Raw genomic sequence first — 24,584 nt, 5'->3', positions numbered from 1 at the left:
CCTCCAAAGGGCACGGCTGGCCCCGGCCCCACGGGAATCAGGGCTGCTTGCCAGCGCCTTCACAGAGCTGGCTGCGTCTTCCCCCCTTCCCTCCCGTGCTTCTCCTCTTGCCTCGTGAAAGCATCTCCTCCTGACTCCGTGCCGGCAGAGCGGGAGTGCTGTGGTCCCTGGCCCAGGTTGCTCTTAGTCACTTTGATGACCAGGAGGGTTGGGATGGGTGGAGGTGCAGCTGCTGCTCTTCCCTGTTGCCCAGTCCCCCCCCCACCCTGTGCCTTTTGCAATGTGTCCGTGGCACTGATCTCCCCAGCTGGGGGTCTAACCTGCTCCCCTCTCGCTCGCAGTGGGAAGAAGTCAGCGGTTACGATGAGGCCATGAACCCCATCCGCACGTATCAGGTGTGCAACGTGCGGGAGGCCAATCAGAACAACTGGCTTCGCACCAAATTCATCCAGCGCCAGGACGTCCAGCGTGTCTACGTGGAGCTGAAGTTCACCGTGCGGGACTGCAACAGCATCCCCAACATCCCCGGCTCCTGCAAAGAGACCTTCAACCTCTTCTATTATGAGTCGGATACGGATTCTGCCTCTGCAAATAGCCCTTTCTGGATGGAGAACCCCTATATCAAAGTGGATACAATTGCCCCAGACGAGAGCTTCTCCAAGCTGGAGTCTGGCCGGGTGAACACCAAGGTGCGCAGCTTTGGCCCTCTCTCTAAGAATGGCTTTTACCTGGCCTTCCAAGACCTGGGAGCCTGCATGTCCCTCATCTCCGTCCGGGCTTTCTACAAGAAATGCTCCAACACCATTGCTGGCTTTGCTATCTTCCCGGAGACTTTAACAGGGGCTGAGCCCACCTCTCTGGTCATCGCACCAGGCACCTGCATCCCCAATGCGGTGGAGGTGTCTGTACCTCTGAAGCTGTACTGCAACGGTGACGGCGAGTGGATGGTACCTGTGGGAGCGTGTACGTGTGCTGCTGGATATGAGCCGACCATGAAGGATACCCAGTGCCAAGGTACGCGCGTGGCAGAGTGACCGTGGCTCTTGTCCCTGCGGGCGTGTTGATGCGGAGGCGGTTTTGCGTTGAGCTCAGTCTGGTTTTGGAGGCTTGGGAGCTGGGCAGGCTCCCTGCAGAGGTAGCAAGGTTGTATCTCAGAGGACTGGTCTGCAGTTTGACTCAGCATCTGGAAGCCTTAAAGCCTTCATGGTCCGGACTGGCACAGTGTCTGCCATGACACGCTGGTTAACATCTGCCGGTGCTGTCCTCTGCGGGATGCATGTCCTCACTGGGATCTGTGGCTCAAGGCATGGTCCTCAGCAGGGATCCAGCACTTTTAAACCTCCCTCTCGCCCCTGCTGCCGTGTCCAGCGTCTCCCCTCTCTCCCTCCTGCGGCGCTTGTGGCTGGGGCGAGTGATTGTTCCTGGCAAGGGTGATTTCATGCTGCTTGTGCAGAGGCACTTGGAAACGCCAGTGCTGAGTGGGGCCCCACTGCATTGGCTGTGGGAGAAGCCGTGTGGATGTATGCCTTCCCCTGCCAGCGCTGAGGGCTTGCAGCAGGGAGGGTGGGGAGCAGCATGAAGGCAGGGGAGCCAAAGCTCCCTGTCCCTGCTTGGAGGGGAGGGAAGAGCATCCTGCACACGGAGATATTGGGGATGGAGAGCCACAAGTCCTATGTGGGTCCTGCAGCTGCCGTGCTCTTCCACAACAGCTCTGGTATTGCTGTTTCACCCCAGGTTTGGTGTGTTGATAAAGAAAAAGTCTGCCCAGATGGATGTTGCTCTCCCTTGGGGTGATTTTGTCTTTGGGAGCCACTTCTGGCACGCAGGACCCTGTCATGGGGTGGCTGGGGTTTAGGCAGAAAGGTTGCCGCTCCCCTTGGCTGGAGGCGTTGTGCAGGGAGCGGGATGCCGGCTGGGCCCCCAGCACTGGATGCCTCGTACTTGCCGATGACGGGATGCTTGGCGCCGGCCCTTTGCTCTTGGCAGGGGCGATGCAATTTGGGACAGCCCATGACGTGGGGCTCAGGCCAGGCCAGCCTCTCCACTGGCTTTGGGAGCAGCATAGCTGTCAGCCGTGCTGCTGTGTCTGGTCGGGGAGAGCTCAGCCTCCACAGGGCCACGGCTCTGCTGGGGAGCCTCCAGCACCGTCAGTGCCAGCACAGACCCGACTTCAGTGTGCTGGCCCCCTGCATCAGTCTTGTGAGCAGCCGATCTGGCTCCTCCTGGGGCAGATGGACACCGGTGCCAGGCATCCATTGCCAGGTGAAGAACCCACACTTAAAAGTGTGCTGGGGTCCCTGCTCCTGGGGAGCTGGTTTCCCACTTGCTTGGACTGGGACATCTTAGGCCGTACGGGGTGTTTGCTCTTTCCAAGCAGGGAGTGGGGTTTGGGCACAAGGTGACACCATTTCCAGCCAGCATCCGGGCTGTGCCGAGCAGGGGTACCCCAAGGCATGACCAGGGGCTCCTCGGGTCGGGCTCAGGGCATCGCTGCAGCCCCAGGGCGAGGTCCCCTCTCCACCCTACCCCAGCCAGGCAGACACTCACATGGCGGCTCTCCCAGTGCCTTTGATTTCCCCCCAAGCCCTGGCTTTTTCCCCAACACACAGGGAAGCCACACTGAGCTGTGGGCACGTCTCCATCCGGCAGCCTGCCCTCTCGCTGGGCAGAAGCGGCGGTGTCCTCACGTTTCTCTGGGAAAGTTGCTGTGCGCTTGTAGGATCAGATTTTCCGCCATATGATCGTGTGTTTTAAGTGGAAACAGCTGAAGAAGGGCTGGGAGAAGCTGGAGCCGCAGCTCCCTTTTCTGCTCTCGGCTAGATGTTTCCTTACCCCTTTTCAGCAGCCCGGCACCGCCAAGAAGGCTCTCAGCCCCCGTGGCGCGGGGAGAGGTGCGGATGCAGCCCCGCAGAGCTGGCGTTTCGGCGTTCCCGCCCCAGGGAGGCTTCACCACGCGAGCGAGGAGCACTCCGGAGTGCCAGATGGCATTTTAATAAATAACAATACCCAGTTACTGCTTAGATGGGATAAGCCCTGTTGTAAATCTCCCCCTTTCCCCAGACTTTCAGTGGTCTTTGAAGATCTCCTCCTCCTCCTCCTCCTCTTTATCTCCATCCAGAGCCAGGATTAGACCTCGCATTCAGACCTGTTACAATGCAGCTTGTATCCCGGTCCCTTGGGAGCCGAGGGCTCATCCCGCCCGGCTGAAGGCAGTTTCTTTGGCATGCTTTGTAATGCGATACGCCAGGCTGGTATCTGGCGCTCTAGTCCTGAGTTGCCACAGCATTGATTTGGCATCTCATTCTCAGCCTCATTATCTTTATTTAATTAGCACACGGTCCTTCTGGGGGTTGTGCCGCTTCCCACACGCTCGCCGCCACACAGAGCTGCAGAGGCAGCTCTTGCAGGACGAAGAGGAGCTGCTGGCCGGGAGGGGGATGAAGGCTCCCACATGCCTCTGCAGGCAGGGGTGCACTGCCTTCACCCCCTTGCACCCCAAACCTTGAATCCCCTGGGATTCAGCCTTTCCCCCAGCCCTATCCCTTCTCCTTTTGGTTTGCAAGCACCCAAACCGTTCCAGGGATTTGGTGTCAAGGCACTCCCTGCGTTGCGCAGGCAGGCGGTGGGAGTTTCCTTCAAGCAGTGCAGGGCTCCCAGCGCAGAGCAGCTCAGCATGCGGCACCTCCCCAAAAATGCTCCTGGGCATGTGCTCCCCACACCAGATCTACCGGGGTTTGCACCCCTCGTGTTGCTGGCTTAACCCAAAGGTTAACAGAAAGGTTTGAGGTCTGGCTGGTTTGGTGCCAGGGCTAGCAGCGAGCCCCCTCCTCACATGGCCCTCGATGCCCATAGGGGGATCCTTAAGAGTGGCCATGGTGCCCCCAGAGCCTACACCCCGCTCGGGAGGGGGACTGAGGAGGTGTGGCGCAGTCGATGGGCACCCAGTCCATCAAAGCCCCTGGGGAGACAGTGTGTAGTGTGACGCCACACTCTCCTCAGGCCCATTTCTCAGCATTTTGATGTCCCTTTTCTGATGGCACCAGGCACTGTATGTTTGGGCACAGTCAGTAGGTGACAGCAGGTCATGCTGGGGCCAAAATCTGAATTTTTGCGAAAATAAATTTCCCTTGCAATCAGTGACTAATGGAAACATCACCCCGAATTAAAAAAAAAAAAAAATATGCCAAGCAAGCATTGCAGTTGCCAACTGTTTGCAGCTTTGCATTGCAACATGGGCTTGCTGCATGAAACCCAGGAAGTGAAACTGCCTGCTATTAATTGCCTGGGCTTCCAGATCAAAGGCAGCTCAGCAGTGCAGGCAGGGGAGAGCTGCCGGTTTACAGCCAGGCAGCTCCACAATGGGTTACTTGTAACACAGTCGAGGAAATCTGCCCCTGCCGTCCTGCCTGTGACCCGCTGTGGCTTGAGAGGCAGCTTTGCTTATTGAAATTTTTTTTTTCCTTTTAAAAAAAAATAAAATTGTTTTCCCGCCTGTTCTTTGGATGCCACTGTTCAAAACCCTGAGGGCTCTTTCCTTTCTCTCCCCTTCAAATTTACTCCATTCACTTTTGGACTGCGTTAGCGTGAAATATTTCCACCCAAAGGGTGATATTTTTAAAAAAAAAAAAATCAAGTGCCTTTTAAGAGAGACTTAAAAAGAGAGTTACCGCCTCGGCTGTAGCCAGGCTGTTGCTTCCACAGCTCTAATCCATCTGCAGCCGCTTACGAAAGCGGGAAGGGAGCGAGCCGTGCAGGTTCATAAAACACAGATCGTCCCAGGCAAACTCGATTGCTGCCTTTAAAGAAATTACAGGGTTGCTGGACAAAGGGATGTGATCGGTTTAATTTATCTAGGCTCAAGTAAGGCATTCTGCTTCAGTCCTACAAGGCAGAGAAATAGCTGGAAGGATGCTACCTGGGCTGGAATAGCATCATGTGGATGGGAAAGCAATTGAGACCTGAAACAGGGTAGTTTGGGGCTGGTATTTCCCAATGTGCTGTGGGCTTTCCCTCCCTCCCTTTCCCAAGGGAGGGGACCTCGAAGTTTTGGGGATGCACACGGGGTTCGTTCCTGCTTGCCCTCATCCCATGCAGTAATGGAGGCTGCCTGCGGGATGAGTCACTGCTCTCTGCTGCTGCCAGGAAGGTTTTATTTCGGTGGTTTTTTCGGCTCCCTCCCTTGGACTTTATTCACTGGGGTGGGGGTTGTATTTGGGAAGAGTGCCCTCCTCTTCCCCCAGCCCTGTGCTGCAGCTCTGCAAGGCAGGATCAGGCCCCAGAGGTGAACAACTGATGAGAATCCTGGAGGGGCTGCCAGAAGCAGCCGGATGGCCAGCGGTGCGTGCCGTGCCGTGCCGTGCCATGCCAGGTGTGCTAAGCCCTGTAGAAGGTGCAAGGGCGGTTTTGCAGCAGCCTCACGGCTGCATGACTGCCCTTCTCCTTCCCGCACCCCGCATAAATCCCCTCCGCAGCTGATCCCCGCTGTCAGGCCAGGCTGCATCTCCCTCCCATCAAACCAGCGGCTCCTTTTCAGGCCGGGGAGTTCCGCTTCGGTTCCCTGACCTGTTATCCTGTGGCTGTCAGTGACTGTCATGTTCTCCCTGGAGGTGACCACAGCCCGGCACCAGGAGATGTGATCTGTGTGCAGAGGTTCAGGGTTGTTATTTTATTTGAGGACACTTCAGCAGGAAAAGTGCTTATGCAAACCTCTCAGTGGGGAGAGGGGAGCCCGGCTCTGGCTGGATGGAGGGAGTCACGTTCCCGCTCTGGAGCTCCCAGGCTCGTTCCCCGGTGTGCTGGCCAAGACAGTGGTTGTTGTACAGGCAGTTTCTTGCAGAGAAGAGATGACACAGCGGCTTATCCACTGGGGACCTGGGATCAGCTTTCAGCTCGGTTACAGTCTTCAAATGTGGCGGCTGAGAGCTGTCACGCTGCCACCAAGGTCTTTATGCTCTGATTTATTAAGCAGAGTTGGAAACTTAAACACTGGAGTGCATCTGGGCCTCGGTCCCTTTCCTGCTCTTCCCCTGCTTAACAGGGCTGGGATGTGGCTCACCCCCCTCCTACCAGGGTGGCATGAGGGTCAGAAGAAATGACCTTCATCCCTTGGGCCTGCGCTGGGCACTCCTGCAGGATGGCAGGCAGCTGCCCACGGATGGCTCTGCCTGTCCCTTTCTCCCACGTCAGGAAGTGCAGGTCACTGTCCCCTCCGTGCCTCTAACCCACCGGGAGCATGCGGGAGGCCAAGCGCCATCATCCTTCCTGCATCCTTCACAGAGCACCTCGCTGTCCCCGGCTGCCATGCTGCGCTTGAGCTGTGGGCTCTTCAAAGCTCTGGTTGCTCCAGCTTTGCTCTCCCCACAACAAGCCTGTTTTTTCAGGGGGTTTTGTCCCTGATGGATCTGGGCTCCTGTCCATAACCGAAGCATGTTTGGCAGCTTTCTGAGCCCAGAGCGTTCCTGTCCAAGAGGTTTCAGTCATCTCATTCCTCAGCAATCTGGTTCCTTATGTGTGAATCTGCATCCACCCAGTTTGAACCGCCCGGGACTCTGGCTGGGGTGGGTCTGCCTGTGCCGAGGCTGCTCTCTACCTCTGGGCATCTGCTGTCCACGTCTTTGCATTTCATGGTGGCGAGGGTGGCCCAGGCTGGGGGGACAGGAGCCCAGGACCTGCTGGCTGGTGGCTTCCATTGTTTGCAGAGGAGCAGGTCTGCGCACTCCTTTGCCCTCCAGCCTGCGCAGTTGGGATGGGCTAAGCTTTCATTTCCAAAGGGAAGGCCCAGAGGCTGGGTGAACTCAGGTCAAGGAGCTGGAGTGAGTCGAGCCATGTGGTCGGTCCTGTTTTGACCAGAGAGGAGTCTCCTTGCCGGAAGGCTCGCGCCCGGGGAGCAGGAAGCAGCTCCTGCCGCCCATCCGGGCAGGGGAGCTGGAGAGCGCACGGTCCACAGGTCCCCTCCTCGGCAGCGGGGTGCCTTCCCCCATGATGGGGCTGTTCATGCGTCCCCCTGCCCAGCAGCACCGCGATGGAGCAGGGCTTCTCCCCTGCAGCTGCTGCCGCTCGGTGCCTTGACAAACCGGGGGGCCAGGATGGCACCCCGGAGCTGTGTGCAGGTCCCCACGGGGCTGGCCCGGCAGCGTGTGACTCAGCAGCGCTCCACACCCCACGCGTGGGGCTGCAACCAGCCGGAAGACTTCCACTGAGGATGTCGGGAGATGCCTCATAGCAGGAAACTTCCGCTTGCCGCAGCCCGGTGAAGCACTGGGAAAACCTCCTCCTGTTTACAGGGTGATGTGCCACAGGCATGGGAGGTGGGACAGGGCTGCCGGGAGGGTTATGTGCCCTCGGGAGCTGCCCTAACCCCAGCGGGGTGAGGAGGATGTGCCCCCCTTCGGGGCTGTCAGTGCTGATGCTGCCCTGGCCGTGGCAAACGTGGTGATGCCAAAGCAGAGCCAGCGCCAGCGGATGTCTCACCGCTTTGGCCAGCTGCGAACACAGAGCACAAGACCCGCTTCCTTGGGGCAGCACTGCGATAAATCAGGCTATTTCGAGGTGTGGGTCAGGTTCCCGAGGCCGCTCTGCCCCTTGGCTAAGTGCCGTTAATCCTTTCACATACCCCTTGTTACAACTAAACACCCCACGGTGCCAACCAGGCCGGATCCCAGGACTTGTGACTCCTTGAAGGACCCTGATCAGAAGCAGGGGTAGGAGGTGGCAGTGATGCTGAAGCAGCTCTTTAGCCAAGGACCTGCAAGAATGTTTTAATCTCACTCAGTGCTCCACTTGAGCCAGCCTCAGGAGGTGCCACCGCCCCATGGCTGAGAAGTGGCTGAAGAGCCCAAGGCAGAAGGTTTGGGGCTGAGTGGCTGCATTTTGGGCAGCAGAGGCCTCTTGCAGGGGCTGCTGCGGGCAGGGCTGGGGTGTCCTTTCCTTCCCATCACTGAGAATGTGATCTCCTAGCTGGACCTGCCATGATCCCCATACAGCTGCCGGCCCGCTGCCCCGGTTCTGCTGCAGGAGCTCAGTGTCTCATGGGCAGAGCTGTGCCTGCACTGACGGGTGCCCCTGCCCTGTGCCGGCAGCTCGCTCTCGCCCACCCTGCCCGGCCAGGGCACAGCTGACAGCCATGGAAAGGCTTGTAGGCAGCCTGTGGTCCTCAAGCCACTGATGGAAAATTTGGTAGGGAGCAAGGAAGGGTCTGCCCAACCTTGGAGGGGGGCATGGTGGATGTTTTCTGGGTGCACTTTATAACTCAGGTCTGTTTTCCCTTCCTCCAGCGTGTGGCCCTGGAACCTTCAAGTCTAAGCAGGGGGAAGGTCCCTGCTCTCCCTGCCCTCCCAACAGCCGGACCACCTCTGGAGCAGCAACAGTTTGCACATGTCGAAACGGCTTTTTCCGGGCAGACACAGACCCCGCAGACAGTGCCTGCACCAGTGAGTCCTGCCCTGAGCGAGGAGGGGAGGCGAGGGGAGCTGTGGAGGTGGCAGGGTTCCACATCTGGGTCGAGGGGAGTGTACTGTGCCCACGCCAGAGGTGAGCGGGGCGTGGGGGCACGCCATCCCTGACCCCTGCCCCGTTCCCCCCGTAGGCGTCCCCTCTCCCCCCCGCAGCGTCATCTCCAACGTGAACGAGACGTCGCTGGTGCTGGAGTGGAGCGAGCCACAAGACACGGGCGGGCGGGATGACCTGCTCTACAACGTCATCTGCAAGAAGTGCAGCGTGGAGCGGCGCCTCTGCACCCGCTGCGACGACAACGTGGAGTTCGTGCCGCGCCAGCTCGGCCTCACCGAGCGTCGCATCTACATCAGCAACCTGATGGCCCACACCCAGTACACCTTCGAGATCCAGGCCGTGAATGGCATCTCCAACAAGAGCCCCTACCCTCCCCATTTCGCCTCCGTCAACATCACCACCAACCAGGCAGGTCAGTGGAGCTGCCGGAGAGCAGAGGCTGGCTCTCCGCCGCAGAGTAGAGTGGGGATTTCTTGCTGACAGCCTTGGAGGCTGCAGTCCTTTGTGCTGCTGTGTTACTGGCTCTCTGCGCCTGCATCTAATCCCCTGGGTAAATTCTCCTCTCCGTTTAACGCGTGTCCCTGGAGGAGATGAGATCAGAACGCGTGCAAGCAGAGAAGGGCAGGGTTGGCAGATGCTCCAGAGAGTTCTAGATCTCGTAGACCTACCCCAGAGATGTTGTGCCTGCTGTGAAGGGAGGAGGAAGGAAATGAGATTTCTCCCCTGTGGGCCTGAGAAGGCTCAGCACCAGCCCAAACCTTCGCAGCCAGCTGAGTGCTCTGCCGTTCCCTACTTCCACCCGCTCTGGCCCGGCTCCAGCGTGCTGGTAATCTCCAGCCGCTGCGCTCTGATCTGATTTCACGGGTCTCGTTGGTGGGGTGGAGCACGGAGCTCCTGGCGAGTGGAGGAGGGGAGGGAGCCCTGGTTTGGGCTGGCAGGGCCCTTCCCCACACCAGCTTGCAGCTAGGCGTGGGGTGAAGCGTTGCCTCAGTGCTATTTCTGAGGCTTCCCTTGGTCCTTTGTCACCTTGGCTGCAAGATGGTGAGATCACACCTCTCTACAGAGACTTGTGGGAGGCCAGTCTCAAAGCTTCTCCATGCTTTTCCTACGAGGTTATCCGAGCAGGTCCCAGGCAGAGAGTCCCCTACGTCGATGCAGGATGGTGGAGGGGGGAGCCTGGCACAGATGACTCAGAGATTCTTCTGCCCTCTTTCCTAGCCCCGTCTGCCGTGCCTACGATGCACCTGCACAGCAGCACCGGGAACAGCATGACGCTGTCGTGGACTCCCCCGGAGAGACCCAACGGCATCATTCTTGACTATGAGATCAAGTACTCGGAGAAGGTAAAGCAGGAGGCAGAGCAGCCTTCCCCCTCCTCCAGCCCTCCTGGCTGGCCGTCAGCACCATGGCAAAGGGGCACCCTGCAGAGAGAGTGCCTGGGGGATGTGGGAGCCAGCAAAGCAGGGGATTGCCTCACAGAGGTGACACCCACATGTGTCTTCCCTACAGCAAGGCCAGAGCGATGGCATCGCCAACACAGTCACCAGCCAGAAGAACTCAGTGCGGCTGGATGGGCTGAAGGCCAATGCTCGGTACATGGTGCAGGTCCGGGCTCGCACGGTGGCTGGATACGGCCGCTATAGCCTCCCCACGGAGTTTCAGACAACTGCGGAGGACGGTAGGTGCCAGGACCAGGCTGCCTCCATCCCCCAACCCTCCTATGCATGCTCCTTCCCCAGCTTGACTTTGATTCCTGCCTCTCCCTCCATCAGGCTCCACCAGCAAGACTTTCCAGGAGCTGCCACTGATTGTGGGTTCAGCCACTGCAGGGCTGCTATTCGTCATCGTTGTGGTGATCATCGCTATCGTCTGCTTCAGGTACTGGCTTTGCAGGGACGGGGGGTTCAGAGCTGGGTTTGGGGGTTGCTCGTGTCTGCCCCAGAGCTTTTCCCCCTTGCCTGTGGCAGCTCCAGTCTGAGAGCGAAGGACTGGACCTGCTGTACGTGGGTACCAGAGTGCGGGTCCTGTGGGAGGACTGTGCATCTCTGCTTCCCAGCACCATCTGGGGCTCTGCCCAGGCTCCTGCCATCCTCCCTCAGCACAAGTAGGCCATCTTCTCCCATTGCACCTTGGGTGGAGGGATGGCTCTGCTCGCAGGCTGCCGCAGGGGAAGCTCTCTGGCATAGGCTGTCTGTACTGGGGTTTGGAAGCTGGCAGTGAATGTCTTTGCCCCATCAGGAAAGGGATGGTTACTGAACACCTCCTCTCGTCTCCTTTGGGCAGGAAGCAACGCAACAGCACAGACCCCGAGTACACGGAGAAGCTGCAGCAATACGGTGAGTGTGAGAGCCCAGCAAGTGGGCTCTGCCTGCCCTCTCCCAACTCCTGTCCCGTGCACAAGAGAAGGGGCAGCCTTCGCTAGCCAGGGACGGGAGGGATGGGCTGACAACCAACCAGGCTGGCTCGGTATCTGTCACCCATGTTGCATTCCTCCTGGTGATGACTCCTCTGCCCTTGCAGTCACCCCTGGGATGAAGGTCTACATTGACCCCTTCACCTACGAGGACCCCAACGAAGCCGTCCGGGAGTTTGCCAAAGAGATTGACATCTCCTGTGTCAAAATCGAGGAGGTCATTGGAGCAGGCAAGTCCCAGGGCTGGGCACAGCAGCTGCTGAGACTACCGCCTCTCACCCTGCTGCGTGGCTCACCGTGCCTCCCCCCTCTCCCCTTCCCCACCACAGGGGAGTTCGGCGAGGTGTGCCGTGGGCGCCTGAAGCTGCCTGGCCGCCGCGAGATCTTCGTGGCCATCAAGACGCTGAAGGTGGGCTACACGGAGCGGCAGCGGCGGGACTTCCTGAGTGAGGCCAGCATCATGGGCCAGTTTGACCACCCCAACATCATCCACCTGGAGGGTGTGGTGACCAAGAGCCGCCCTGTCATGATCATCACGGAGTTCATGGAGAACTGCGCACTTGACTCCTTCCTCCGGGTGAGCATCCATCCCCTCCTGCCCTGGGCTGGGGGCTGCAGCGCACGGGGGACAGAAGGTCTGAGCCCTCCTTCTCCATCCCGCTGCGTTGTCATGCTGGCATCCCCAGGGCTGTGCATAGACATCGTGAGATGGGGGAAGAGTGGGTAGCTCTAGGGAGGAGGAAGGTGGTGGCAGCACATTGGGATCCTTCCCCAGTCCGTTTGGGGTGTTGCAAACCCCTCTGATTTCTCCTCTGGCAGCTGAACGATGGGCAGTTCACGGTCATCCAGCTGGTAGGAATGCTGCGAGGCATCGCTGCCGGCATGAAGTACCTTTCAGAGATGAACTATGTGCATCGGGATCTGGCTGCCCGCAACATCCTGGTCAACAGCAACTTGGTCTGCAAAGTGTCCGACTTCGGGCTCTCTCGCTTTCTGGAGGACGACCCAGCTGACCCCACCTACACCAGCTCCCTGGTATGGGACACTCGGGTGGGATCCACCGGTCTGGGGATGGGAGGAGACACCTCAGGTGTGTGCTAAATAATGGAGCTGTGTATCCCTGCAGGGGGGCAAGATCCCAATACGATGGACAGCTCCTGAGGCCATTGCCTACCGCAAATTCACTTCAGCCAGCGACGTGTGGAGCTACGGCATCGTCATGTGGGAAGTGATGTCCTATGGGGAGCGACCCTACTGGGACATGTCCAACCAGGATGTAAGTGCTGCCTGGGGAGCGGGGAGCTGTGGGCTGCCAATGGGAGCCCAGGTGGCTCACAGCCTGCCTCTGCATGTCTCTCCACAGGTGATCAACGCAGTGGAGCAGGATTACCGCCTGCCACCCCCCATGGACTGCCCCACGGCGCTGCACCAGCTGATGCTGGACTGCTGGGTGCGGGACCGCAACCTACGGCCCAAGTTTGCACAGATTGTCAACACGCTGGACAAACTCATACGCAACGCCGCCAGCCTGAAAGTCATCGCCAGCGTCCAGTCTGGGTCAGTGGCATCCCTGCCTCCAGCCAGGACTCCCCTCAAGCCTGGGGAACGCAGGGGTGGTTGGGACGAGAGATGTGAGAGGGCAGGGATAAGAATCTCCCCCACTTCCAGTTACATACACCTCTTTGTCCCCTGCTCCTTATGACCTGTGCCTTTCTCACCCTTTAGCATCTCTCAGCCGCTCCTGGACCGCACCGTCCCAGATTACACCACCTTCACCACCGTGGGAGACTGGCTGGATGCCATCAAAATGGGACGGTACAAGGAGAACTTTGTCAATGCTGGCTTTGCCTCCTTTGACCTGGTGGCGCAGATGACTGCGGAGTAAGTCCCTGCTTGCAGAGGAGGGAGAAGGCTGGGGCTGGGGCTGCTGCACTTTGTTCCTTGTCCCTCGCCTCTCTGGCAGCCATCTCCTCCTACCTGAGCCTGTGGAGGGCTGAGCTGCACATGGGGTTTTCCCAAGTCAGTTAAGGTCTGTGGTGTTAGAGGGACACGGGAGCTTGGCAGAGGGCTGTAATGAAGATGGGATGGGCCCCTTGGCAGCAGCTAGATGGGGCACGGCCATGTGCTCGTGTTGCTGCTATCAGAGAGCTGAGTCTTCACCTTCTCCTTGCAGAGACCTGCTGAGGATAGGGGTGACGCTAGCAGGGCACCAGAAGAAGATCCTGAGCAGCATTCAGGACATGAGGCTGCAGATGAACCAGACGCTCCCGGTGCAGGTTTGACCACAGGGGACTCTGCATTGGAACGGACCAAGGGAACCTGCCAACCAGGTTCAGTTTGTGGTGCAGCCCGGCTTCCCGTTTCCCCCTTCACACGGCGCTCCTCTGCCTCGGATGGTCGCCTGGGACGGGACGGGACGGGCTGCCCTTCCCTGGATCGGAGGCACTCGTGCCGAGAGGGAGCCCAGCTTTTCGTCCCGTGTCCTGGAGCGGCGAGGCAGCAACACATCTTCATATTGAAGATGGATTATGGGACAGAGATGGCACATCCCGCTTCCCGCCCTGTCTCGGTGCTCATCGGTTTGAAGAGTTGTTCTGCTTCTTGGATTTCTTTTCACCCCGTTTTCCCCCCAAGCCCTCACTTCCCTCCCCTCCCCGAGGCCACAGACTGTTGACCCGTCCGCTGAGTCCGTCAGACACGTCCAAAGCCTTCCCTAACTCTGGTCCCCACGTGGAAGCAGCCGGGGGAGGCTGAGCCGGCGACAGGGCCGGGGCCATCGGCCCCAGACAATCACTCCTCTCCTCCAGCCCTGGCGGCCCCTCCGCCTGAGGGTCTGCACTGGAACGTGTCCGAAGGGAAGGCTTCGCTCCCTTTCTTGGCTTTGCACGCCAGAACCCAAACCCCATGAGATTTACTATGCAGGGAGTTAGGCAAAAAAAAAAAAAAAAAAAGAGGAAAAAAAAAGAGATATATTAAAAAAAAAAAATAAGAGGGAGCAGAAAGGGGAGGGAGGGGGACCAGGCGCCCGGCTCCACATCTCTTACCCTCTTGGTTCTCCTGGCTGGCTCTGGACTGCAGAGCGAGGCCATCAGCACGTTTGCACAGGGACCCTCTGCCCCGGGACCGACGGCAGCCGCGCTCCCCCCCGAGGGGCCAGAGAGCGGGGCTGGGGCGGGGGCTGCGCCGGGGGGCCGAGGCCTGGCCTCCCCCAGCCTCCTCTTTTATGCAGAAGGAGCGGGTGCTGCCGGTGCGGCCGCCCCGCTCCTGACACACGCTGTGATTGCTGCCAAAAGACTCACTCACCTTTCCCTGAGGATTCACTGCAGCCCGGTTCCTCCAAGCCGAGGGAGAGACTCCCAGCGTGCCTGAGTGTGCGTGAGTGTGTGCATGCGTGCGTGGGTGTGTGCTGGCCGGCAGGACTGTGTGAGGCAATGGGCAGAATAAAGGCAATAAGAATTTTACCGGAGTTTCCTTTGCTCGATCGCGCTCTCACTGGATGGGCCCTGCTGCCTGCGGCTTTGCTGCCCACAGGGGTCCTCCTCTTCCTCCTGGCCAGCCCCAGGCTGGCTCCATGCCCCTTTCTGCTCCCCAGTTCTCTTCTTGTTGTATATTCAGGTGCTCCTGCAGGGCCGGGCCAGGCAGCGATGCCGTACCCACCCTGCGGCGCCTGGGGACCCGGTGTGCTCCCCTGTGGGGGTGCGTAGGGTGGAGGTTACAAGTCCCAGGGCAGAGCCAGCTGTGAAGCTCCATCTAATTCAGAGATGCGCATTTTTTTTCCCCCCATCCCCTCCTCAAGTCAAGCTGGATCTGTGGGAACCACTCCAGTGCATGAAAACCAGGGAGCAGCCGCGGTCGCTGCCCAGCCCACCACCAGCAGCTCCCCGCACACCCGGGGCTTCTCTGCAGACCGCGGGTTCTCTACTCTCCCCAGGCAGAGTCTGGCCCCCCGGGCAGGAGTGTTGCAACAGCCACCACTGGCACCCCTGAATCTGGCCTCGCTCCTCCTCGCCACGAAATGGCAGCTGCTGAGCCAGGTGGGAGCACACCAGTACAGGCAGCAAGGTAACCCCCCTGGGGGCTGTCCCCAGGAGAGCGGGGCCAGGGGGTCCCCATGCTCTCAGCCCAGGGGGGATTGCTCCCCAGTAGCTGAGGGGGACCCTGGGTTGCTCGTGCTGGGGGGTTTCAGGTCCTAACACCCCCTCAGCTGCGGTGCACCTCGCTGGCTCACTTACGGGGATGCTTTGCTGGTGGTGCAGAGGGGCAAGCGGGTGCTCCCTGAAATAAGGGGGTGCACCCCTGTGTTCCCCCCAAGCTCGGCCCCGCTCCCCACCTCCCCGGGCCAGCCGAGCAGGTGCTATTTTTCCCCTTTCCTTGAAACTCTGCCCTTGGGTTTCTCATTAACCCCATCCTCTTCCCCAGGGAACAGTAAACAAGGCCAGGAGGGCGGCTGGCAGCAGGTCCTGTGCCAGGGAACAGGCTCCCCGCATCCCACCGTCCCTCCTCCACGGGATGTATCAGGGATGCTGGCTTCCAGGGACACCACAGCCCCATTTCGCTGGGGTTTCCCAGCCCTGCCCACCCTGGCTTGCTCCCCACCCTGACTGCTCCCCTGCCCCCACCATGGTGGGACCCCAAACAGCAGTGCTGGGCAGAACTCCCCCCTCTCCCAGGTCAGGCAAAGCAGCCTGGTGTTGGGAGGCTTTTAAGAGCAGGTGGCCAAATAGATGTCAGAGCCCGTTTTGGGCTTGCTGACACCCTCAGCCCCCCTGGCTGGAAGTGCTGTGGGGCTCAGGGGCTGCTCCTGCTGCCCTTGCTCCCCCAGACCAGGTGCTGCGAGGCTCCTGCTGCTGCAAGGTTTGGGGTCCCACCAGCCCTGGTGTACCCGAGGCATCCCCACCACAATCCTCTATCCCGGCCTGGCTTTGCTTTGGGGGGGTTTCTACTAATTTTAATCAGCAAACCCACCACAAACCCCTCCTCCCAGCCTTCTCAGTGCCCACCCTGCTCCCAGGCGACAGGACGCAGCATCCCTGCAGCCAGCCCTGGGTCTCACCCCCCCAGCCCTAGCCCCCCACACTGCCTGGTTTGCACCCAGCGGCTCTTCACGTGCTGTACCTGCCACCTCCCTTTTTATACAGATACGTGTAGGGGAAAGCTGTGTTCGATGGTGAAAGAAAAGCAACAGCGAAAAACAGCAGCAAGGGAAATTAATGCGAGCGTGCGTTTGTAAAAATATTTTTTAACGGAAAGACTTTTTTTCAATTAAATTATTTAAGGAATTTTATGGAAGTCTGCAGTGCCTGTGTGGTTCCTGGGGGCTCTGGGTGGCAGGGAGCCCTGCATTGGGTGGGTGCGGGTGTGTTTGGGCACTTGTGTGTGGAAAAGTGGGTCCGTGGCAGCGAGCAGGAGGCACTTGGCCCCGCTGCAAGCCCAGCCCAAGCCTCACCAAAGATGCTCCCCACCACCTTCTGGGGCAGCTGGTGAGTGAGGACCTTTGGGGGGCTGAGGAGAGCAAATGATGCTGCCCAAGCCGCCAGTCCTTGGGTGCCACTGCAGGGACATCCCGGGGCAGCGGGGATGGGGACAGCGTGGGGTGGCCCTTGGGGAACGTGGTGGCCCAACTGGGAGCGGGCGGGGGGGAAGGCAAGCCCTGCCTGCACCCTGCCTGTGCTCTGCCTGCGCCCTGCTCTTCCCCCCTCCCAGCCCATGCAAAAGAGCCTTTTGTGCTGCTGGGTTTTTTTTCCCCCTTTTAATTCCTAACCAGGAGATTAAGGGAAGACAAAGGCCACGATTGTTCCCACTCTGCGGAGAGCTGGAAAGTTCGGGGAGGGGGGACTGTCCCTTTCCAGACAGGCCCAGAGAAGGGGGACATGTGCCCCAGGTGGAGGGGCCGGGAGGGGGGTGGGGGGCACCCTGCGGACAGCGGTGGGGGGTCCTGGGGGCACGGCTGGGATGAAGGCATGCCGGGTGCTAAGGGGGGACCCCGCTGGGGAGGGCCCGGGGGCTCAGGGCTCCGGTGGGAGGGTGGGAGGCTCTCCGCGGCAGAGGAGGAGGAGGAAGACTGGGGATGATGGCTTGGCCGGCTCGCCGGCTGCTTGGCGTTTTCCCTGCTAACTCTTGGCTGACACCTCGACAACTTGGCAGGGAGAGGATCCCGCAGCCCCGTCAGACGCCTGGGGCCGGCGCAGCTGGAAGGGATCACGGCTCGGCACAGCATGGCCACGACCCAGCAGGCCAGCCCAGGGCATGGGGCAGCGGGGGCACGGGCACCCCGCACGGCCCCCACCATGCCTCGTCCCCGCTGCCAACCTGCGCCCACAGGAATCGCCAGTGTGGTCGTGGCGTGGGCCGCATCCTGCACCCGGACTCAGCCAAGGGCGGGACGGATGCTGGCCAGGCGGGTCATTGCCTCATGGCCGGAGCCGGGGATGCACCAAGGCCCGGGAAGGGGTTGTCCCCGCAGCTCCAGGGACAGGACCCAGAGAGTTTTCCCATGCTCGCAGGGAGACGCGAGACACCCACGAACACCCCGGCTCTGCTCCTTCTGTTTCCCGTTAAGATTATTTATTGGTAATTTTTAAGACCACTTACAGACTCTGTTCACGTGCCAGGACCTTACGCGGCTTTTTCCCAGGGCTTTTTCTTTTTTATTAAAAAAAAAAAAAGAAATTGTTTTAATCATTTTCTTCCCACTCCTTCCTTCCAGTCTCCTTTGGTAGCTAGCAGGGGGCTTGCATATGGTGCAGTGCCCGTCCTCGGCTACCACTGCAGCCCATCCTCCTTGCCCACTGCTGCCGGGGCTGCATCCTTGTCCCCTCAGGCAGGGCTGAGTGTTCCCTCAGGGAGACCATGAGGGACAAGATCCCCCCAAGTGGTGCCAAGCATCCCTGCGCCGGGAGCTGCCAGCCAGCGCAGTATGCTCCCAAAAAGGCGATCTGAGGGCCGGGAGCTGGGGGGCTGCCTTGGGGAGCAGGAGGCGGCTCTCTCTCGGATGCCTGGGAGCTGACATCGTCTTTGGCAGCGGGCAGCCAGCGAGCGAATGCACCCGCATTAATCACCCCGCGCCCGCCTGCCTTGTTTGAGGAGCAGAATCCAACCCGATGCTGGCCCAGGAGGAGAAAAGCAGATTTGGGTTATTAAACAAGACCAGGGTGGTGTCTTGACCCAATGTGGTGGTCTGGTGTTGGGGAAAGGCTGGGTCCGCAGGGGGAAGTCGGAGGGAAAGCCGCAGTGGCCTTGCTGGTAGGTCTGGGGCTGGTGCCAGGGGGCTGCATCACTCCCCCCATGGACCGCCCTGGCTGGAAACGTTGGCTCCTTTGGAAGCGCGGGGAGCAAAGGGGCTGCTGCGCTGCCGGGAGTGATAGGGAGAGGTGTCCTGGTCCCTGCCAGTTTGCCTCCCCCCGGTTTCGCTGGCCATCACCCCTGCCCACCCCTGGGTGGCCGGTCCGTGCGCACCCCTGTGGTGCGTATCGCTGCCCACCCCCCCCGCACAGCGGCATCGCCCATGCCCCTGCGCACGCAGCTCCTCCTGCCACCCAAATCCAGCTCCTCCTGGAACAGCATTTGGGGGAAATGTGGGGACCCCTTCCCCCCTTGCCCCGCTCCCCTCCACAGGCGCTGAGCCCCCTTATTGCCCCCCCCACAACCCCGCCGCTCCGCTTTGATCTCCCTGGAAGCCAGGGACGGTATCGCCGCCGGGGGCCGGGGGCCGCCCCGGGTGTCAGACAGGTTCAGCCACACATTTCTGGCTAATGAGAAATTTCCTCTCCCCGGCGCTTGGCCGGGTTTTTTTTAGCTCCGGTATCGCTACCCCACCTCTGCCTCCGCCGGGGCGGGCTGAGTCACGGCGGCGTGCGGGCCACCTCCCGGCACGCTGGCTTCGCCCGCTGGCCAGGTGGTTGCCAGGCCCTGGCAGCACCCCCTCCCCACCCCTTCCCCTGGGGATGGCGTGACAGGGAGCCCGGCAAAACCAAAACTCTGATGACCCATCCCAGTGCAAGAGCCAGACGCTCCAGAGTGATGCCCTGACCCCGGGTGCTGCCCTGAGCGGGGTGGATGGGCTGAGCCCAGGGAGGGGGTCAGCGTGGTGGTGGGTTACGGATGCTGCACCCCACTGTGCCCCACCACCCCAGCTGCCCTGGTCCGTGCTCAGGGGAACCGCAGCTCCGGGCAGCTGGGGAAGTTCAAAGGGAAGGGAAAAAGCAGCAGTCCCCGCTCTGCATGAGGGTTTGGGCTCGGCTCCCCGCTGCCCGCAGTCATTTTGTGCCATTAACGGGTTTCCTTGCTCTGAACTTGCTAATGAGCCAGCATGGGAAGTGGCAGGGGCCCAGGGCTTCCAAACTGGGGCAGGGAAGAGGGTGAGCGGCTCCTCCTAGCACAGCATATGGGGGGAAGAGGTGCCCACCACCCACCCTGGTTCCCCCACTGGGGTCCCACCTGCTCTTGGGGCTCCCCGGCCAGCTCCACTGACCCCCAGCACGTCCCCGCCACCCCAGCAGCTCCATGCTGGTGCCCCAAGAGAAGGGTGCCCCATGCCACTACCCCCTGGGGTGGCTCAACCTCTGCCACCTCTCTCGGCACAGGTTTCCCCCATCCCACTGTCCCCATCGTCACCCAGGCAGGGAGCCAGGGCTGCACCCCGGGAGGATGAAGCTGAAACCATGACCCATCCCCGGGGCGGTGAGTCAGGCTGTGCCGGGCAGCTTGTGCCGGAAAGCACCTTCCAGCACCATCCCCATCCCTGCCCCTGTGCCCATCCCTGTCCCCATCCCCATCCCACGATGCCACAGCACAGAAGGACTCCACAGGAGCCAGTGATGGAGAGGATGGAGGTGAAAAGCTCCAGGGAGGTGGCAGGTGTGTCTGTCTGCAGCTGAGCCTTGCAGGAAGGGGAGCGGGAGGATGAGCCAAGCCCAGAGCAGGAGCACTGGGGTGGAAGCGCTGAGGTGTTTCAGCCGGCGTCATCAGCCCTGTGCAAACAAACCTGCGGGACCGTGCAGGGATGGAGGAGAGACGGGCAGAGAGATGGGGAGAGCCCATCCCACGCCATCCCCGGCTCTGGAGCTCGTGGGTCGAGGACCCGGGTGATGGAGCCATGGCACAACACATATGGAGCAGGGGCTGTCCCTGACAGTGTGACGGCGGCCGTGCTGCGGTCCCAGCCCATGTCCCCTTGTCCCCTCGGGCCCAGGCGCAGGCAGGGGACGGGGTGCGCCAGCAGCGGGGGCGCGGGCTCCCATTCACACGCTCCCGGTGAGTGTGCAGTGGGTGATGGACGACGCATGTCCCAGCCTCCGCGCCGAGATAATCCCGTCCCGGCCAGCACTGCCGGCCCGTGGCCGGCATTTATCTCGTGCCAGGGCTGACGTCACCCTCCAAGACCCTGGCCAAGGAGGCCTCCTCTCTGCTTCTCCCAGCTTTTCCCAGGGACAAGGGGCTTCAGGCCTCTCACCCCAGGCTGCAAGCAGGTGGATTTATGACCACAGCCATGCTCTGGCATCCAGGGGACAGGAGAGGCAACAGGGCCTTTATGGCTTTAATACACCTTTCTGACAGTGAAGTTTAAATGGCCTCATAAACCCCCCTGTTGTCCACCCCCAGGAGAAGGCAGTGGTTTATTAGGGCTGTAATTCTTCTCCTGGCATTTCTTCAGCGTCCTTTTAATCTGCACTTGGAGTTTTTTATTTCTGCTTAATACCGGCATCTGTAAATGCTGTTAGGGATGGTCTTGTGCAGGGACCCTCTGGAGGGGGACCGGGCGCTGGGGTGGGGATCCGATGGAGCAGGGGGTGCTGGTGGCTGGGACAGCCCGGTCCCCATCGAGGGGTCACACCAGTGAAGAAGAGCCAAATTTTGCTGCTCGAAGAACACCCAAGAACATGTGGCCATGGTGCAAGGAAAGCCTTCCCAGGGAACCTTGGGATTTCAGCAGTGGAGCCAGCCGGGAGCTAATCCTTTGTGCCAGGCTTTCCACTTTCATCTCATTAACTCCCGCTCTCTGTGCCGCTGCCCTCTCAGTTTTTCTGGCGGGGAGATAAGTCTCTCTGCTCGGCACGGCGAATCCTCCGCGCCTGCTCGCCCGATGCTCCCGGTCACACTGACGCTGGCAGGCAGCTTCCATCCAATTACAGCGGGGTGAAGCTCATTTTAATTGCATAGAGCAACTGGGATTACGCAGACTTTATCTCCTAATTCCCTCTTTATCTCTTAACTTCACACTCGCTGCTTGCATTGAAGGCAGGACAGCTTGTGCCAGCGTTTGCAATTTCTGAAGTAGCCTTTCCCCGTGCGCCACCCCCTCGCCTGGATGACATTGGCCCCAAAAATGCCTCAAAATGCTCCAAAATGCCAGCACTGGGGAACCCTCCACATCCCATGGAGCTGGGACAAACTGTCCTCCCAGGACACTCCCACAGCACTGGGGGGTCAAGCCCACCCATGGGGTGATAGTACCAATTGCACCAGCTGCTTTGGGAGGAGGAAGGCTCACCCTCTAACTGGTGTCCCCAGAAAAGGCCATGTGTCACCTGGAGGCAGGGGCTCTCCAGGAGCAGCTGAGATGGGCACAGCGCAGGGAAAGGGCTCTTCCCCTTAACACTCCACAACTCTCAGGCGGCACAGCGGGCGCTCAGCAACACTGCTGGGGCTGCTGTGGGGCTCGGGGTGTCCTTGCGAGGGAGGGACAGGGTGTTTGCCCTCCAAAGAGACACTCGAGACAGTGAGCATCTCAGCCAGATCCTTGGGGACTCTTGAGGACCTTTTATCTGCCCTGTGCACTTAAGTGGGATGAATGCTTCTGTGGGGCTCTGAGGGCTTGTCGGTGCATTCAAAAGGTATTTGGTAATCTCTCTGGTTATGAATAGCACCCATGGGTGCCTGACTCCCCCTACGAAGGGCTGCCCCATCATCCCTCCCCGCAGCAGGTGCGGCGCAGAGTCACAGTTCTCTGCCCTTTCCACCCTTATTTATTTACCCCCTAAGAGATCCCTCGGTGCCCAGGACAGGGTGGCTTGGGCATCCAGCAACACCCACTTCTGCGTGCGGACATGTCCACCCTGACCCAGAACGAACTCTTGAGATAACAAGATAGCTGGAGGCTGCCCCGGACAGGGGCACTTGGTGGGGCCGGCCCGGATAACAAGCCGGCAGCTGGTCCCCTCTCCCTGTGATGATATTTCCCTGTTGGTTTGATGTCCCTGGCATCACAGAGAGCCGCGTGCTTGGCTCACCCATGCTGCAGGTGGGTAAACTGAGGCAGCAGGGCAGGGGGCAGGTGTCTGGCTTAGCAAGCTCTGCATCAGCGCGGCTGGGTGCTAATTAGCTTCCATTAGCACACGCTAATTAATCTAATTCCGATGACCCACAATTCCGGAGCGTGAGAGCTGCTCCTCGCCCTCTGCCATCGCCGTGCACAGCTCTGCCCATGCCATGGCCGGTGGCAGCAGGGAGGGGACGGACCAGGGAGCCACTGGTGCCAGTGCCACCCAGCAGACGTGCCCTCCCTGGGCTCAGCCCTGCGCGGCAGCACGCTCCAGGCCTCTCCGCCCCAGGCACCGGCAACACAAGCCAGACCTGGCGGATCAGGCATTTCGGGTGCCAGGAGAGCTGCATTAAACCTGTCAGCTTTTACTGTGGGAGTGCCCCAAGCGACCATCCCCTTGGCCTCCCGCCAGCTGGCCCCACCGAGCATCATGTGGGGGGGGCTGGGCATGCTTGGGGGGCCGGGTGCTTTGGCGCAGGGGGCTACGGCAGCGAAAGGGTGTCTCTTAATCCGGTAGCAGCTGCGGGCCCAGGCTTGCTTGTTCAAGGGATATGGCAGCTTGGTCAACAATCCCCCAGCCCGTTTTGGGGGGATTAGTAGCCCCCTGGGGAGGGAAGGGGCCCACATGAATATTGTGCGGGTGGGAACACGGCCCCGTGGAAACAAAGCCGGCTGGGAAGGCAGTGGGGAGTGGGCACCCGCTGTCCCAAGGCATCCCCAAGGCTGGGGACGGGGGCTTGGGGACCGTCCCTGTCCTCTTCCCGCTCTCACACCCCACGGTGCTGACAGGAGGGAGCTCTGGTTATCATCCCATGCCACCCCAGTGTGATAACCCCTGTCAGTGCCGGGGCGGATGGCAGCCCCTGGCCGCCCCATGGACCCCCCATATGTCCCCACATCCCACCACCCAGAGGGAGCTGGCACAGGAAGAGACCAAACGCCAACACCTGGGAGCTCCCAGCAAATGAGGGCAAGTGTGTAATTAGTCCTTGTTTGCCATGGGGTGGCCAGCTGGGCTGAAATTCAGGCTTGAAGGAGACAGTGGGGTGTAAGGTCAGCCTAGCCAGGAGGGGAGCTGGCTGCCTGGGGATCACCTCTCCAGGAGCTGTGGGAGCCTTCCCAGCTGCTTCTGCATGGGGACAGCCCTGACCCCTGAAACACTCATGGGTTCAAACTGGGAGGCTCTGGCTTCTGTCTGAGCAGCAGGTAGGACCCGGTGGGAGAGGAGAAGGGTTTGCCTTGGTGACATCACATCCCACATTTCCCATGTGCTCAGCACCCCTTCATCCCCTCTGCATCCTGCTGTGCCCTACTTTGGGTCCTGGCATGGGGACCCTCCAGCCCGCCTTTGCCCGATATTTGGGGTTACTGGTGTGCAAGGTGCCTGTGTGCAGCCCCGCAGCCTTCGGTGTTTGCTGAGCGGCTTAGAGCCAAGCCCCGGGGCCTTGTCTGCTCTCAGCTTATCTCCCTGGGGAGCAGAAACCCTCTCAGGGGCAGCTCCCTCAGGGGCTGAGGGGTTCCCCAGGGTGCGTGCAGGTCCCTTCAGCCACAAAGGCAGGAGGGACCGGGGTGTGCAGCCAGGGAACAGTCCCAAGTGTTGGTGGCTCTCAGGGAATGAGTGCCCACCTACGGGGACGTGTTGGGTGCATGTATGGGTACAGGCATATGTGTAGCTGGGTGCTCCCCTGGGCTCCACCCGGGGCCCCCTCACCCCATTCCCCACAGGTGCTGAGCAGGGGCCACTTTTCTGCTCTGTTAGCCACGGCTGTGCCGGCACATAATGACATGGTAATTGCGAGCGGAGGCCCGGCCACACGCACTGCCCAGCTCACTGGCCAGCCCTCTCCTCACCCGGGTTAGACGCTGCCCGGGGGGTCCTGCCATCCCTTTCCCTCACCCGCCTGGGGGACCCTCACATCCAGCTCCATCCAGGGTCTGCCCCAGCAGCAATGCGGGGGGGAAGCCCCCCTGGCAGGCTGCGGTCACCTCCTCGCCTGGGAGCTGGGAAACCTGTCGTTCCCCGTGGTGTTTACACGGGTAAGAGGGGTCCTCCGCCGCTGCACATCGCATTTTCTGCTTGGTCACTTCCATCTGTGTCCCCGCATAATGATTTTTTCTGCTACATTAATTTAACACACTGCGGCGAGCCGAGGCGCTGGGACCCCGGGCTGCTTAATTGTGTCAAAGGAAAAGCTCCCGCTCCCGCTTTCATCAGCGGCCGAGGCTGCTGCGGGGTGGGTGTCCCCGCGGGGGGGGGTGTGTGGGAAGAGGTCTCAGGGTGGTCGTGGGGTCTGGAGGGATGCGGGGGTGGAAGGGTGTGGGGTGTTGCAGGGGTTGGCGTGAGCCCCCCCACCCCGGGGCATGCAGTGGGTCCTGGCTCAGGGCATCCACTGGCGGCTGTGG

General features: G+C 60.5%; 1 protein-coding gene across 2 annotated transcripts in view; it reads left to right on the top strand.

Annotated features, from left to right (window-relative positions):
* EPHB3 (EPH receptor B3) overlaps positions 1-14,382 on the top strand; it is a 28,181-nt gene extending 13,799 nt beyond the window's left edge. Inside the window, exons 3-16 of one of the 2 annotated variants that reach the window (XM_074834156.1) lie at positions 342-1,014; positions 8,274-8,429; positions 8,585-8,920; positions 9,727-9,851; positions 10,018-10,186; positions 10,281-10,386; positions 10,792-10,844; positions 11,029-11,151; positions 11,251-11,498; positions 11,741-11,956; positions 12,048-12,197; positions 12,285-12,478; positions 12,647-12,802; positions 13,095-14,382. In XM_074834156.1, coding sequence (XP_074690257.1) covers positions 342-1,014; positions 8,274-8,429; positions 8,585-8,920; positions 9,727-9,851; positions 10,018-10,186; positions 10,281-10,386; positions 10,792-10,844; positions 11,029-11,151; positions 11,251-11,498; positions 11,741-11,956; positions 12,048-12,197; positions 12,285-12,478; positions 12,647-12,802; positions 13,095-13,203 — 2,814 coding nt within the window. In that variant the 3' untranslated portion in view covers positions 13,204-14,382. Of the gene's footprint in view, positions 1-341; positions 1,015-8,273; positions 8,430-8,584; positions 8,921-9,726; positions 9,852-10,017; positions 10,187-10,280; positions 10,387-10,746; positions 10,845-11,028; positions 11,152-11,250; positions 11,499-11,740; positions 11,957-12,047; positions 12,198-12,284; positions 12,479-12,646; positions 12,803-13,094 lie in introns of both variants that reach the window. The other variant, XM_074834155.1, reaches the window with a different exon arrangement.
* The last annotated feature ends 10,202 nt before the right edge of the window (positions 14,383-24,584 follow it).

This window comes from Strix aluco, chromosome 9, assembly GCF_031877795.1.
Source record: "Strix aluco isolate bStrAlu1 chromosome 9, bStrAlu1.hap1, whole genome shotgun sequence".
NCBI classification, from domain to species: Eukaryota; Metazoa; Chordata; class Aves; order Strigiformes; family Strigidae; genus Strix; species Strix aluco.
This window is presented reverse-complemented; position numbering and strand designations above follow the sequence as displayed.